This window comes from Psittacula echo, assembly GCF_963264785.1.
Source record: "Psittacula echo genome assembly, chromosome: 10".
Classification (NCBI taxonomy): domain Eukaryota; kingdom Metazoa; phylum Chordata; class Aves; order Psittaciformes; family Psittacidae; genus Psittacula; species Psittacula echo.
In genome coordinates, this window is record NC_137741.1 from 7,099,873 (window position 1) to 7,115,836 (window position 15,964).

Below are 15,964 nucleotides of genomic sequence, written 5' to 3' on the forward strand. Positions count from 1 at the left end.
AGAGCTCTTTATCTCCGAACAGCAATGTTCTCTTGTTTCTATTCACTTTACTGCATTTCAACATGTAACCACTTGTGACTGCAAGATACAGGTGGCAGTTCACCAAGTTCTAAAATGTATGGATTTAGGTTCAGTCTTGACAGTGTTTTATTTCCTCTTATCTTCCTTCCTTCCCCTCCTTCCTGCCTGGATTTATAAGGTATTTCCCTACTGCAAGGATCTCTTTCCCGCCTGAAAATTCTGGTGCAGCATTTTAGGTGTCCAGTATATGATTACAAATTTATCAAAATAAGAATTCTCCATTTTAAACATTTGAGAGTATTTCCAGACAAATTAGAGTGTACCTAGGTAGTAGCTCTGTCAAGGACTGGTAGAGCTTCTGTGCATTTGCAGTAGTCATGATGCAATGATAGTACTTAGAAATGAGGATCAGTTGAATTTAAATTTGGAATGCCAGATTTCCTCCATGACTATGGGCAAGGCCTTTGACTTCATTGTGATTGGGTTTGCCATCTGTAATAGAGAGGGTTCAACACTGCTCTTCTCTGTTATTCACAAAAGAATAATTCTTGCATTGCACACAAAATGGAGAGTGTATTGATAATAATACTATACAATAGAAATTGGTAACCCAGTTTCAGTTCTGTGAAGCCTATTAACATGAGACTTTAAATAAAGCTGTTTGCTGTTTTGTCATAAAAGTGACATACCAGGAACATGAGATAAAAAGGCAAGCAAGCTTAATACCAGATTTGCATCCTTGGGGATCAGATCAAGATTTTGCATCCTGTAGCCTTTAAGCATAGTACTTTGTCACTGTTGAAGTCCTGTTGCAAAATATGGGGTGTATCCAGTGTACTCGTGTAACGTACACTCAATTTCCAGTTTGAATTGCTGTGAAGTCCCAAGAATTGAGGTAGAGATTACTAATGTAGGTCTGTATCCAGTTTCCTAGACATCCTGGAAAATGCTAAACAAGCAGTGTTAAATATTTTTCTCTTCCTTTTCTGTAGGATTTGTGTGTGATTGGCATTGTGCTGTACGGCAGTGAAGAGGTATTTTTCACTTCAAGAGACCTTGCATTAAAGGATCATGGTAGACAGTTTAATAGTTTCTTTGAGGTAAGTAATGCAATAAAACATGTAAAATCTTATTTAATATGTTTTTAATGCACTGCAGTAAATATTAATTTGGATGTCTCTTGCTTTGGTGTTAAAAGTGTTAACATTATACGTATCATAGAAGGATAAATAAAAATCTTGTCTGAAGACCGAATAATCAAGTACATGCATACCAGACATAGCGTTCTTTAGTGATAGTGAAAATAAGAAAGTTCTTGGCATTTGTTTATGCTTAGAGCATCTGTTAGTGCGTGCCAATTTAATGGTATATATTATTGGAAGCTTGTTAGTTTGGTGGTTTGTTTTTTTCTCCTTATGAGGCTGTGCAACTGCAGTCAGTGGGCTTACATTACTGATTTATGTGTTTTAGTACCTGTGCTGCAATTCATTCAGGAATCTATTTTGCATTCCTGAAGCAGTTGCCAGTGGGCAAACATAGGAAAGACCTTTCAGATAGTTTTCCTGACAAAGGAAACATTCAGCTGTTTCTAAGCTGGTCTGTCCAGTTCTGTAGTTGGGCAAGCAAATTCAGAGAAAACAGGCAGCTTTGATGCCACATGAGCAAAAGCTGACCTGCAAGGAGGGACAGCTGCCTGCTCTTTCATGTGTGTGGAGATACTGTCCGTAACACCTCTTATCTAACTTTCCTTATGAATTTCAGACATCAGTCTTTGAATTGCAATTCTGGCATCCTTGTTAATATGCCAGGACAGATTCCACATCAAACTGGATCTGTCAGATATTATTGACACTACCTCTACTGTCTTTCCTGTTGAGACGTCTCCCTGAATAGCTCTTGCCAAGCTGTCCCAGACTTAGACTGTTTTGCAGACTGTCATTTGAGATGAAGTCAGGAATATGAGGCAAGAGTACTGATCACTTGGCTAGAATTCTTTCACTCCTATCTGGACAATCCATAGTTGGCCATGAGAGACCTTCATAAAATACAACTTCTAAAGGACAGCAACCATGAAAGAAATCTATTTTGGTATCCTCCAGCTTCATTTGTGGAGAGCTAATGCTGCAGTGACAGAGAAAGAACTCTGAGAGGTGTTCCTAAATGAAGTGTTAAACAGCAAACTTTTTCTTGCTACTCCTACAATAGCACTAATGCAGCTTTGCTTTGCTCTGTGCCCCTTCCTCCCCAGTTAAACAGAAATTGGTATCGCCAGTAAAAGACAGTGAGCATGTTTGCTCTTTGCAGCTTGGGTAGACTGGCCGTTTAAAGCCTGACTTTGTTTTAAACTAGTTACTTGGCTCAAATAGTGCCATGACTGTGAGAGCATGGGCTGTACCAGAAAGGAGGGTTCTTACACAGAGGCCTGAGTTAAACAGCCGGTGATCAGCTGCAATTTATACCTGATCTGTCCATGTGTACTTGAGAAGTTTTGCCTGATTTTGAGGAGCGCTTGTTCTTTTCGGATTTTCTGCACAGTAATACTTAAAACAAACCTACTGAAATTGGAGAAGCATGTTTTCGTAGCTTGAGAGGGCTAACGCTAGTCAAGCATGACAAATAAAAAGGCCTAGTGCAGAGAAGTTAGCCAAAGCAAGCTACTGAGGGAAATAACATTAAAAAAATTAAATTGCCACACACTGATTTGAAGCTAGAGGTTTTTACCTCAGGATAGCTTCAGTATTCCTGACAAATTTCCTGCGTGTGTTTGAAATAGTAGGTTGATACCATTGTTTCTGAGAGATCCAAATGTAGATACCAGAAACGAATTTAAAAACTAGCTTCATTGTCCTTGAGCGTGTACATACAGAGGGAGATTACAGTCCAACATCATTAAAGAATGGTCAGGAAAAGCTTGACATGGTGTAATCACACATATACTGAAAGTTTGCATTTTGGAACTGAAAATTTTAATCTGATAAGTAATTTGCTTTGAAGATTATGGTTCTCACTCCGTTCAGAACTCCCAACCTTGTGCTTGATATCAGAAGAATTTACGGGTGGAAATCTGTAGTCCTTAAGACAGATCAGAAAAGTCTTGTTTGAGGATGAAAGCATTCATTTCTTTATGCAAAGTTCGAACTTTCTTTCCCATACTCTGAGGGATTATAGGGAGCAGAAGCCATAAGGGACCAGGGAGTGGATTGGAAGATTCTGACAAGGAAGTTAAATAGAATTTGCAGAGGATGTTAAATGTAATTTGCAGGGGCTGGGCCTGTCAGTCTGTGCTCTGCCTACTTAGAAGCTTCTTAGGTTTTCACTGAGAATAGTTAAGGGATCACTTGAGCACTTGGAGAAAGGATATGAAGGTCAGCTAATGTCAGACTTGATCCTGTCATTTTGCACTTTGGAGGTCTGAGTTCTGTTTGTAGCTTTGACTTCACATGTGATTGGCAAATCAGTTTCTTCATTCATGCCTTTGGCTTCTGCCCAACATTGTGTTATTGGGCCTTGCTCTGCACTGCACGTTTTGACTCTTTAACTGTGGTTTCTTTATGGTGCCCTACACTGGCTCTGATTTCAGCTACCTCTGTATTTTTCTTCATCATAATGATAGCTTTGTGAAATATAATACTTCATTCTAACAGACTTTTAAAGTGTTTTAATTGTTGTTTTGTTTTCTTAAATTGATGTGGCAGTAAGGAAGTAATGACTTTTTCTTACCTTTGAATGGTTTATTGCTATGCGAGGGGCATAGACTGGTGATGAAGTGGTGATAGGCCGTGTGCAATCAATACTTACCTAATGTTCCTTTTGCAGTATGTTAGCAAAAACAAACAGAAATCTCAAGAAAAACATTCTGCTCAGTGTAAGAATATAGGTATTGGTGGTAATGAAACTATTAGTATAAAAAACCCTCTTTCTGTTTAGGAGGTCTGTCTCTGAAAATACCTAAAACAATGAGAAATATTTAAAGGGTTACTGCGTAGAGAGCAAAGGAAGGAGCTGAGAGTGGGAAGCACAGCTGGATTTTGTCTGGTCCATTAGTTTTCAGATGGATTTTGCATCCAAATCCATCAGTTTTACTTCTGCATTTAAATTCAGCAAATCATTAGCAGCTTTCCTCTTTATAGAGGGTGCGAAGCATACTCTTTGTAGATGGGAAGCTCAAACTCTTGGTAGAAATAAAGATACCTTGGTTCTACGCTTGTACCTTTCTGTGTTTTCTGATGAAGGGCCTTGCTACAAAGCAAACCAGTCTCCAGTGCAAATTATAGCAAACAAAAGACTACGCTAACTGAGTCTAACTTGTAACAGGCTCCTAGGAGTTATTACAGTGGTGAGGCTTGACAGAACAAAGTTTGTTTGGGCCTGGTTCCCATTATGACTCCTTTCAGATTGAAGATGTGGGGACTGGGGTGGTGCTTGGCTGTTTCTACTGAGTCTCTGGTGAGCTGTGTCTGCTACTTTCCATCTTCTGTGCCCATTAGGTTATTCAGTTTCTACAAGTGTTAGGCAGCTGGGGAAGAACCTATTTTTCTGCAAAATCATGGTGATGTGATTCTTTACATGTTTCTTGTGTGCTGGAGGTGAAGTGTTCTGTAAAATGAGGAGCCAGAACCAGAAGCAGGCTTAGTCCACAGTTGGGTGAAATCTTACTTAGTGTTTTAAGAAACTTGCAAAGCATATGTCAGTTTGACACCAATGCTGAGGTGATAAAATGTGAACTGCCAAGAATATTTTAATTTAAACATATATGTGAATTTCTACTTGATGCACAGACAGATATATGTAACTGGTACTGTCTGCTGTGCAAAGAATGTCATAAGAATGTCACATACAGTTTAGTGTCTGCTTTGGTTAGTAATGGTACTCAAGAGTCTAAATAAGTTCTTGCAGTATGAAGCCCTGTAATAGGTTGTAGATATGTGGGTTTTATTAGTGGTAATTTTATCACCTGTTTGCTTTTTCAGACTTCTCAGTTCGCTAGCAGTGCTGGGATTTCAGTTTGTCATCCCACAGCCTTCAATTGAGCACAGAAAGGTAAGAATTAAAAATGTTCACATTTTGTGTACTTAAAGGCAAATGTAAAAAACGTTAGAGTAAGAGGCATAAAGCAATGCAATCTCTGGGAATAATGTGGCTTTTGTGTATGTGTGGTTGTTGGGGTTCTTTTTTTTAAAATAAAAATATATACTTGGTTGAAAGAGGCTCATCATGGTTAACTAGCTGAGTGGTTGTATCAAGTGTTGTAAGTCGCAAATGGGTCAGTGGCAGCTTACTCAAGCTCTGGAGGATTTTTATCATGAGAGACAAAGAGGAAGAAGAATTCGTGTCAGTGAGAGCAATGGTCAAGCACAGATTAGCACAAGCATCCATTTGCTTATAGGTAGCTCTTTCTCTTATAGTGATGGAGATGTCTGAAACAGAAGTTGTACCCAAACCTCTGTTGCTAGATTTAAATTGCTAGAAGTCAGAGCTGGAAGCTGCTCTTGTGAATGGTTCACTCATCATAGATGAGTGCATGAGAGGTGGTGCACCTTCCATCCTGCTCAGCATTCTGGCTGGAATATTTAGGTTAGGTCTTTGCATGGCTTTTCAGGAAAGTAGTGGACAGTTTGGAGAGCAACAGAGGAGCACTAATTATCTTCAAGAGCTTTTAAAATCTTACATCTGAGGGAAATTTGAATGAATTCAAGTTGTTTAATCTTAAGAATAGAAGACTGGTGAGGGAGGCAGGTAAAATCTCCAGATACTTATGAGTGCTAAGGAGAAGGCTATTTCTGTCTGTGGTGGAATAGATGAGAAGACATGGATTTAAACTGGGGTAAAGGAAACTTAGGTTTATTATTAGAAAAATCTTAGGGTAAGGATATAAAGAAGAACAGATCATATTGGCTGGGTGATGTTTAGAATTTCCATGGTGGGAGTCTCTGTGAATGTGTTGGACAATTGTTTGTCAGGACTGATGTGTAAGTACTGGTGATTCTGCCAGAGACCTAAGGGGAGACCCTTTGAATGCTGTCGATCTCTGTGTGCTGTGACTTTATATCAGTGTTGTTCTCATCTCTAAATTGGTATTCAAACACAACCAATTCTGCTTTTTACTATGGATTTTAAAATAATAATGCAAGATGTATATTTGTTTTTAAATGGTACTTTTTAAGGGGGTGAAAGGCAAGTTTGCGGTGTTTCCTTCTTTGCACTGTCTTTAGGGTAAAAAATTTTGTAGACAGTAGCTCCATAGGTATGGGCTAAAAACCTGAAGCCATCTGATAGTTATAGCTCCTGAAGAACACAGCTGTTGTGTTCAACTCCTTGTACAGCCTAATTGTAAGACAGGTTAAATGAGGTCAGTAATGAAGCAGTTTGAAACTGGCATGGTCCAGCCTGCTGCATTTCTCAAGCTGCCCAAGTTCTTTATTTTTAACCTGAGTACAATGTAGTGTTTTTCAATAGTTTAGGTCCACTTCATTTTGTTGTGCAGTTGACATGGTCAGGCTGCTGCGCTGTTTTTGGTGCTCTGTTTTTGGTACTCTGTCTAATTAGGCATTCTTTTGTAACATTGACAGTGGAGGGATGCTGCAGTCCAGCTTTCAAATGGCCTTAGGGGGGAAAAAATCTACTAACTGAAATAGAGTAAGTCAGAGAAACAATTGCTTCATTCTGTGAAGCTCCAGAATTAATTTTTATTAAATCAGATTCTTTGTTTTTGGTCAAATGAGAAATGCCAGAGGTCTGGAGTGTCTTCTGTACTAGTTAAAGGGACTGAAGGCATGGTGCTAAGGGGCACAGCTGACCACCTTGGAGCTGTTTCTTTTCACTGAAAACAAGACAGGCAGAAGTTTCTCGTGATGGCCTCATACAGGCTCCAAGGCTGTCATTCTTGGCTCTTACTCTGTGGGAGAGGATTCTGTTCATGCCAAACTGTATTTTAGACTGGAAGTCTGTATTTATTAAATCTTTTTGAAACCTTTGAACACACCTATCAGCTCCAGACAAGAGAGACTGTTAGCAGCTCTGAAGGCCAAGTCAGACATGTATCTAACAGCATGAGTTCTCTGCTTTGTAGCTCTGGAAGTTGTTCCTGTTCTTCTAATGCAGAAACCTGGACAAGTGTTTTCTGGCATCCCCAGACAGCATCTCCTATGTATTTCTGTGTGCATTTCTGCTGTTTGGCAGAGGTCCTGTGTGAGAGGAGGTCAGTTTTGCAGGAAAAATGGGAGAGGAGGGAAGGATTTCATGAAGAATATGTCATTTTACCCTTGTAGTGAATAACAAAAGTGGTGGTGCTTGGTAACTTTCATACACATCCTCAGAGGGTACAGTACCTGGAAACTGAGTAACTAGAGCTGAATTCTATTAAAACTATAAGGTTATACCCCAATCTTTGTTTTCTGTTTATTTTGCAGCTTAAACACGTGCACAATTGATGCTTGAATGTGCAGTGTTGGGGAGAGTGTTTGGATTCTGTTGTGTACCCTGCATATACTGATTTTTGCTCTGAAACCTATGGACAGAGAAGTAAAATTAGACAACTGGACTTGAGTATTTTGCTGAATAATTCATTAAAATATTTCCAAATAGCCTAGATCTCCTTACACTAAAACTTTTGGTTAAATGAAATAAAACCCAGAACAATCCCCAAAGGAACTGATGGAAATGCAGTTGTAACTGCCTCTGGACACCCACAGTACAGCTGAGATGTTGTTTTAGGACTTGAGAACACTTATCAGGAAATACTACTTTATGCTTATATTAAAATCTTGGTAGATTTTAAACTTTTGTTTCTTTTTTGAATCCATGTTTAAAGCCATGCTGGTTTCAGAGAGGATGACATAATGTAGATTTTTTAACAAAAATCTGTTTGTAGTTTCCTATCTCTTTTCTTGAAAGAGTTCTTATTTAGCTTCAGTATATTAAAAGTACTTAAAGTACCTTTTAGCTACTCCTGACTTAGTGGCATATGTTTAGGACTTTAACATGAAGAAAAGAGTTTATCTTCTCAAGCAGCAATTTTTAATCTTAATTTTTTTTTAAAGAGAAATCTCATCAACAGAATGTGGAAGAGCAGCTCAGCAGGTTGCTTTCCTCAGATGCACACACACAAATCCATTTCTGGTATGACAGTCTGAGGACTGTTAGCTAGAAGAACTGGGGCAAATGACTTCCATAGCTGGGAAGTCAGATAGTGGAATTAAGACTTGAGGAGATGACAGGAGATGGGAAAGTTTTATTTGTTCTTCTTTGCAGTTTATTCTGTAACTCTTCTGATTTCAGGAGCTCCACCCTCCATCCCCATACTAAATGCAGTAGTTGTCCCCTTCTTTTGTTACTCTGGGGAAACTTACACTTGGCTATTAAAATAGAAGTGTTTTGAACACTATCTGATAAGATGGTGCCTTTTGGGTATGTGGAGTTTGGTTTTGGTTTGTTGGTTGTTTTTTTTTTTAGTGTTTGACTGGGCAATGTTTTCTGCTTTTAGATTTTATAATGAAAGTTTTGGAAGCTTGTCTGTCATACAAAGGCAGAATTGACCAATACAGAGTTTCTAGTTTCAGAAATACCTGCTAGCTGATTTTTATATAAAAGCTTTTGTGTATATTTACTTGAAAAATGCTCTCTGCTGTCAGAAGTGCACAAAACCAGGAAACAGGGAGTATCTTTAAATCTTCATCCATCTGAGCTTGTGGTGCTGCTCTGTTTGTTAATCTTATCTCTGTAAATAGCACGAGTTTGGACAGTAATCCAAATACACGGTAAATTCATTAGTTAGAAATAAAAATTCCTATGCAGAAGACTTTTATGGTTTCTTGCTGAAGATGGGTCATGGTATTGGTCAGTGGGTTCTTGGAGGGTTGGTGTGGTTTCTTTTTCAATGATCTAACTTAGTTATTCCTCATTAATAGTACATGATTTCTAAATATCAGGTGTACTTCTCTGTAAGGCCAAAATGCTCATTGATATTACAAAAAAAAAAAAAAAAAAAAAAAAAAAAGAGGAAATGTTATATGAAACCAAGTGATTGCCACTTGCATTTAAAAATCATCGAAGCTTTCTGAAACTGGTTAAACTGAAATCTTTCTTAATATTTAAACCATTGACTTTCCTTGTCCATCAGTGCTGGCCATATGAACAGCCCTCCTGCTGCTCATCATGCAGTCAAGCTCTCTGTTCTCCCTTCCTGTGCTTATTTTATTGAATAAATATTAATTTACTTTATCTGGTAGGTGTCATACTGTGATGAACAGCAGGTTAAGATACAAAACATAACAGTGCTTCTCATAGACAACCACTTAAGTCTGTATTCCCAGTTTTTTAGAAGTCATTGCTGGATGGAGATCTAACTAATCATGTTGCTGTGCTGAGAAAGTGAGCTGTAGTTATGCCTTGGATTTGTTTTTTTTTTTAGTCAAATTGGTAATGCAAATAGTAATAAAGTTTGTCCAAGTAGAATTTCTGATGTAAATATTGCTTTATTTTGTCATCTTGCTTCTGTTGTTAGCACTGAGCTGCTTTGAATTTATGCTTATCTTTGTCATTCAGCTGTAGATTAGTATTGACTTCAATGAAGGTACAGCATCTTAACAAACTGATTTTCAATACATGGAAGAATTGTCAGGACTTATTTTTGCAAGCATTTCACTGGGGCACTGCAATATTGTTCAAGAATTTTGAGCCTGTTTGGGCTTAGTGTTGTTTCTTAATGGTGGCTCTAAATTGAAGGAGAAGTAAACTGTGTGTTCTCTCTTGCTATTAAATATACAAGGTCACTATGAACAGAACTCTGCTTTACAATGTGTGTGGTTGACACCCCCTCCAGCCCATGTTGAATTTGAATATGCTTGTTGAAGGGTCATCATGGACGTGTAAGTGGGAAGGTAGAGGGAGAGTGCACAAAGAGGGTGATAACTTTTAAGAGAACTCTTTCAAGTGAGTAAGAATTTGATTATTAAATCTGACTATGATATCATTTTTAGGATTCATATACGAAGTTTGGTGCATAAATGTGACCCTACACCTTCATTTATATTGTAATAGTGACAGTGAATGACAATGTTCCTTCAGTTCTATTGTTCTTTTCACCTTTTCACACCCTGTAAAAGGCACTATTCTTTTAACTGAAAAGGAAACAGCTACCTAATACATCTGAACACACTATAACAGAGTAAAATATGAAGCATGAAGTCTACTATACCCTTAAAACACTGAAAGAAATTGGAGTTAGACAAAGTAGTTAATACCTAAACTTGGATTTCGGCCAGGACATCAGCACTAATGCCTAATAGTCTAATAGTGCTAAGGAGTGTCATGGGATCTCCACCACAGCTAGTCACCACCTTGGTTTTACATATCCTGAGAAGCAGAAACATGTAACAACAGAAGGCTGTGTTCTTCCTTGCAGTCCAGGTAGGGTGAAGCTCTGCCTTAAGGTTAACAGTGACTGAAATGTAGAACTTGTCAGGACTTGCTGAGCTGGAGCTCAGCTCTTGCTAACAGGCCTGCTGCAAGTTGCTATGGTTCTGTCCTGCTGGGCTGCGTGTGCTGAACAATTTTACTAGAGTAGCTTAGTCGCGAAGGATGTATCTGTGTACAGCTGCTGTGTACATGGTCCTGGCGACAAGTGGGTGCTTTTTTTCTTTTATTGTAATGTTTTTCTTGGTTATAAGATATCTGGTGTCGTATTTTTATACACAAATTCCATAAACACTACCAACTGAAATGCAGCCCATATTGCTCTTGCAGTTTTCACTGGTCAGTATATCTGCATGCCTTCAGCACAGTTGCTTGACTTTATCTATGTAGATACCCCTGCCATTGCATTCGTTGAAACTTTGGTAAAAGCCTTTCTAGCTAATAATACTGCTATTTCAATTACAGTGATCTTTAGGAAACAGGAGAGATGATTTAGTCCACACCAAGACTTTTCCTTTAAAATTAGACTTTTAGTGCAACAGAATATTTAGAACAACAGCTGAAAGAGTTTTCTTGATATCTCTGCATTGTTACTAATTCCCTGTCCTTAATGATGTGTATTAAAATGGTTAAGAAATAAAATTCTTTTTTGTATGGGGAAGGGAGACAGGGTAAGGATTACATTATTTTATGCAAACAGTCTTTGAAAAATCAAGGCCAATGCTTTTGTTATTTTTAACCTGATTTATCATGGACCTCTGAATTTTATTTAATTTTTTTAATTAAAAACCGCTAACTTTTTTAAGCTCAGAGGAGGAGGAGCTTAAAGCTTGTTCTGTGTTTCTCTCAGAAAAAATGAAAGGATCTTTGTTCCAGTTGGATTCCAGAGCAGGTGAACTTGCAAGGTCATAGATAAGCTTCTCATCTTCCTTCAGAGCAGTACTGCATGCTAATTCTGTCCCTGGCTTTGTATCAGAGTGACGGTAAAGACAAGAAGCTTTTTGGATTCACAGATGAGCTCTTCTGTTAGGGAATGTTGCTTTATATTTTATGACAGCTTGTCCTCTCTATTTCTGGAGTCATGGGTGAATGACTCGCTGAGAGATCTTGAGAGGTGTTAAGTCAATTACTGAATAAATAAAGTCCGTATTTCCACCATATGTGGATCCCAAAGAAATTTTCTAAGTGTAGAAATAATGGTAAGTGGCAACGGCTTTGTCACAGCTGAAGATACTTGACCTGGAAAAGGCCTAGGGTAGTACAAGCTGGGTGATTTTGGTCACAGGTGATAGTCAGTGTTGGGGAAATAGTTTATTAAAGTAAAGAAGCCTAATTTGTGATATAGTGAGGGCCTGATGCTTATCATCTTTATGTTACTGTAAATCGGAAGCAATCCCACTGTAGATAAGTAGTGATTGTATAAGACCTGGTAGAAGTGAGGTCAGGAGTGACCTATCTGTTTAGTTGAAAGTACTTAGTGGCCCTACAAAAGAATGAAAAGAAACCTCTTCCTTGAAACACCAGTCTGACACAGCACAATGGAGGTGGTCTTGGTGTGAAAAAAATTAGCCAAACTTGAAGGAAGCCTCAGGCTCTCTTGGCACAAAAACTGTTCTGAACGTTTTTTCAGAGCTGTTTACTTTCTGGACTATTTAAATAATGTTAAAGTATCTTCAGATGTGGTCAGAGTTGGTTGAAGGGGCAGTTAAACTTTCCAGGCATTGTAACTCCCTTCAGTGATTTGTGAATACAAAGGTCTTCTATTTCCAGGCTTTTTAGCCCTTTAATCTTCGCAGGCACAGATGTTCAGACAGGGGTTTTATACAAAGAACGGAAACCCAAATCGTTTAAGCTGGTTATATTTACACTTACCACGTACTGTAAAATTCAAATGGTTTACTACATCTCTGATTAAAGGCTTCCAAGATACACTGAAGGATTAAAATAGCTGAGCATACTAACCAGGCAGACATGTACACATTGTGTCATGATGTTTTGTTTGGCCTCTGCTCCATTTTTCTCCTAGCCTTGAGAGATCTGAGAAGTTATCTGCAAGTTTTGGGGTTTTTTTTTGGTAGATTGTTTTTATCAAGCCACCAATGTTCCATATGTTTCTTGTAAGAGGCATAAAAAATACGGTGGTTGCAAATTAACATCTGTAAAATGGACTGTAAAGACTTTCTGCTGGGAAGTTGTTGTCGCTGTATAGGTATGGACTTTATTAGAAGTCAGCTGAGTTAATACTGGAAGAATATTCCTTTAAGATGCTTAGACTGGTGAAAGAATTAAACCAATTTCATAGATGTGTTTTACAACACTGACAGGGAAATAGGATTATGTTACACTTGAACAGGTTCTGAAGTTTAAATTACAATTTCCTTTAGCCCATTCAAAATTTGTCATGCTATGCTCTGAACTGCTGTTGTGTAAAGGAAGAAGAGTGTCCCTGCGGCTGCCCTTCTGAACACCTACCCTCAATTCATTTTGCCACTCACTGTTAGAAAGGTGACAGATTGGAAGATATTTACTGCATAACAGCCATTATGAAGAAAATTTCTGATTTAAAGAATTTTCAATAGCAATTTGATAGGAATTAGTGGAGATGTAGAAATTGCAAGCATTTGCACACTGAAAGCTTGTCTTTTCTTTACAATGTTTACTATACAACTCTACCTAGTGAGATGTCTGATTTCCACTTGGCAAACTTTGTCCTGCTATATAACTGAAAAATGTACAGGAAAAAAGGGCTATAATTATGAAGTGAAATTGAGGGCGAAGATAGGTTGAATTTGTAGAGCAAAATATTTGGTTATTTGCTGTAAATAGAAATCTTTTTGACAGTGCATTTATAATCAGAATGAATATTGCTAGGTTACCTACAGAAGGAATCAATCATGAACTGTGGGAAAGTAGATTAAGTGGGTAAGTTGATCTCTCCATTTTGCAGGCTATGTGATTTTATTAATGAAATTACTTTCATGATTTAACTTGGCAAGGAAAATTCAGTATACATTTCACTTGTTCCCCAGTGCAGGCGCAAACTCTTCCCTTAAGAAAGTGTGCTGTTTAATGGCTAAGTTTTAAAGAGAGAGGAGGAGGGGACCTAGCATCAGGAATCTCTGAGTATGTGATGTTTCTGAGATGATCTGGAATACTTCAGCTGTCTTCCGTAGCCAGCTGTAATTTCCTGGATGTATCCTAGGGCCGTGGTCGAATTCATTACTGGCTACACAGTAACTGGGAAATCACGGGACAGGAGGACGTAAGTGGCCTGTGAGACTGGAAGTTCATCTCCTCTGCCCTGGGTGTGGGTTGGTTATATCTTAGTTGTGCCTGGTAGGGATTCGGGATTGGTCCCTGTGATGCCAGGATCTCCTCAGGCAATCTGTTCCCGTGCTTTGTTTGCCTTTCCACTAAGTAGTTTTTCCTGCTAGCTAGTTTGGATCACCTCTGATTAAATTTAAATCCACGGTTACTTTCGTGTTGGGGAGAGACCTGGAGAACAATTTGCTGCGAAGAGAAAATGAACAGCTCTTGGCTGGGTTTTTTTATGTAAACTATTTGGAAGACTCATGATTGCCCCCTATATTTTCCATTCTTTAAGCTAAGCAGCTTCAAATTAGTCTTTTTTAGTAGGCTACACAATCTAAACTGAGTAGATTGTGCCATTAATCATGTCATCTTCTCAAAAGATTTGTCTGTATCCCCCATCTTTCTCAAAGAAAACAGACCTTGATTGAAAATGAAGGTGCATAACCTGATTTGCTAATGAAAATTCCCATCTCGGAATGTTGTCATTTTATAACTAAGTAGTGGTGAATTTGTACATCAGTATAAGATATACTGTTACTTTTTGCTTAGTTTTATTATTATGTTCTTACTTAACTAGCTAGATTAAACCTTGTGCTTTGTCTAGATTTGTTTTACTGTGGATATTAAGTGGTATGAAATTTCTTTACATTGCCTTCAGTCATTTAAAGTACCATTTTATTGGAAACAATTCTTGCTGCAGTGAAGTTTGGCAGTCAGAAAGTTCTCTCTGCAACAGGTCAACACTTGTCATTATTATATCTTTTTCTATTTCTACGTAAGGAAATATTTGTTCTGTTAGTGGTGACTTGAGTTGCATGTAGATGAACAGATTTTAGTTGTTGCCTGCATGAGTGTCTTTGGCTTTTAAAAAAATAAGTAATAAATAGTTCAGACAGGTGAAACCTGACTTCTGATAACAAAGGACTATTCATTTGATAATAATTAAATTTTACTGCAGACCAGGCCAGAAGAGTGTCTCTGTGTGTCACCATTACCATTTTATATCTCTGCTAGAGATACATTAATGTGTAGTGTAAGTATGAACAGTGAATATTCATTGAAAAAATCACAAACTGAAGAGTAGCTTGTTTAGTTGGTCAAGCTGTAAACCAGTGGTGTTCTGTTACTGGATTTGAAAGCAAATGTAACAGCCAGAAACCAAGATGTTGTTGCATGTTATTCATAATTTTGACATTATGTGGTATTAGGTTGTACAGACTAATGGATTTAAAAGGCTGATGCCAAATGGGGTACCCACATATTAAAAACAGAGACATCTGCTCCTGTTTTCAAATAACATTGGGGAAATGGGCAACATAAGACACTAATGCAGCTGCTTTTTATTATTCAGAAGATATAATTAAATGTAGGCTTTTTTCTGTGATTGGTAATTGAAGTGTGAGAGCCACCTCAGAGTGGGGAAATGTTTTAGATTATGTAGACCACAACTGATTACTACACAGCAGCACCACAAGCCCTGCTCTGGCTTGCCTTTTCATACTGTAATGGTGTATTCAACTGTGTTTGCAAACCACATTCCACCAAAGCCTGCCATATTTATAGCTAGCTGATCAGTAATGTATCCTTACTGGCGTAGGTAGTTTGCAGTTCAGTTAGTGACTGTGCAGGTTATCTGTGACTAGAGGCAAAATATGTAGATGTTAATCTTTTGCTATTGTAACAATAATGTTTGAGGCATAATTATTAATGGAAGTTACGTGTTCAATTTATCCTTTGAAGAGGGCAGAAGTGACATACAGTCAGACAAGGCTGTCTATGCAAAGCTCATTTTGAGGTAGCTGCACACTTGAATAGGGCTAGAGAGGTGTTTCAAGCGTTTGTGGACAGTGCCTTTTTTGTTTCCTAATTGAATTAATCTGTATGTATACTTGTTGGTACAAAGATTATTCAGAATATAAATCAACTATTAAAGGATGCTCATTTGAAAGAATGTTTGGCATGTTAGTAATGGCAAAAATCGGACATTGGAAGCCTGCTTTGAAAACTTGTGTTTCAGCCAGTTGGACAAGGGAAGCAACAGAAAAACTATGCATTTAATGAAAATGCATCTGATTTATGTGCAGCGAAGTTGAGCACTCTGCCTAGCACAGAAGACTGAGAAATCCTGATATATCTAGTTGTAGGAATGGGTAAAGCTTGCGATGCAAGTCCCTACGGAGATTGGGATGGGTGGTTGTAACTTCCGGCTGTGTTGATA

General features: G+C 38.1%; 1 protein-coding gene across 1 annotated transcript in view; it reads left to right on the forward strand.

The window, feature by feature from the left end:
• Nucleotides 1–1,092: 1,092 nt before the first annotated feature.
• Nucleotides 1,093–15,964, forward strand: part of THSD4 (thrombospondin type 1 domain containing 4) — a gene marked incomplete at both ends in the record, with an annotated part of 258,803 nt that continues 243,931 nt past the window's right edge. The window contains 2 exons of the mRNA XM_080626716.1: nt 1,093–1,121; nt 4,992–5,061. Coding sequence (XP_080482842.1) covers nt 1,093–1,121; nt 4,992–5,061 — 99 coding nt within the window. The remainder of the gene's footprint in view (nt 1,122–4,991; nt 5,062–15,964) is intronic.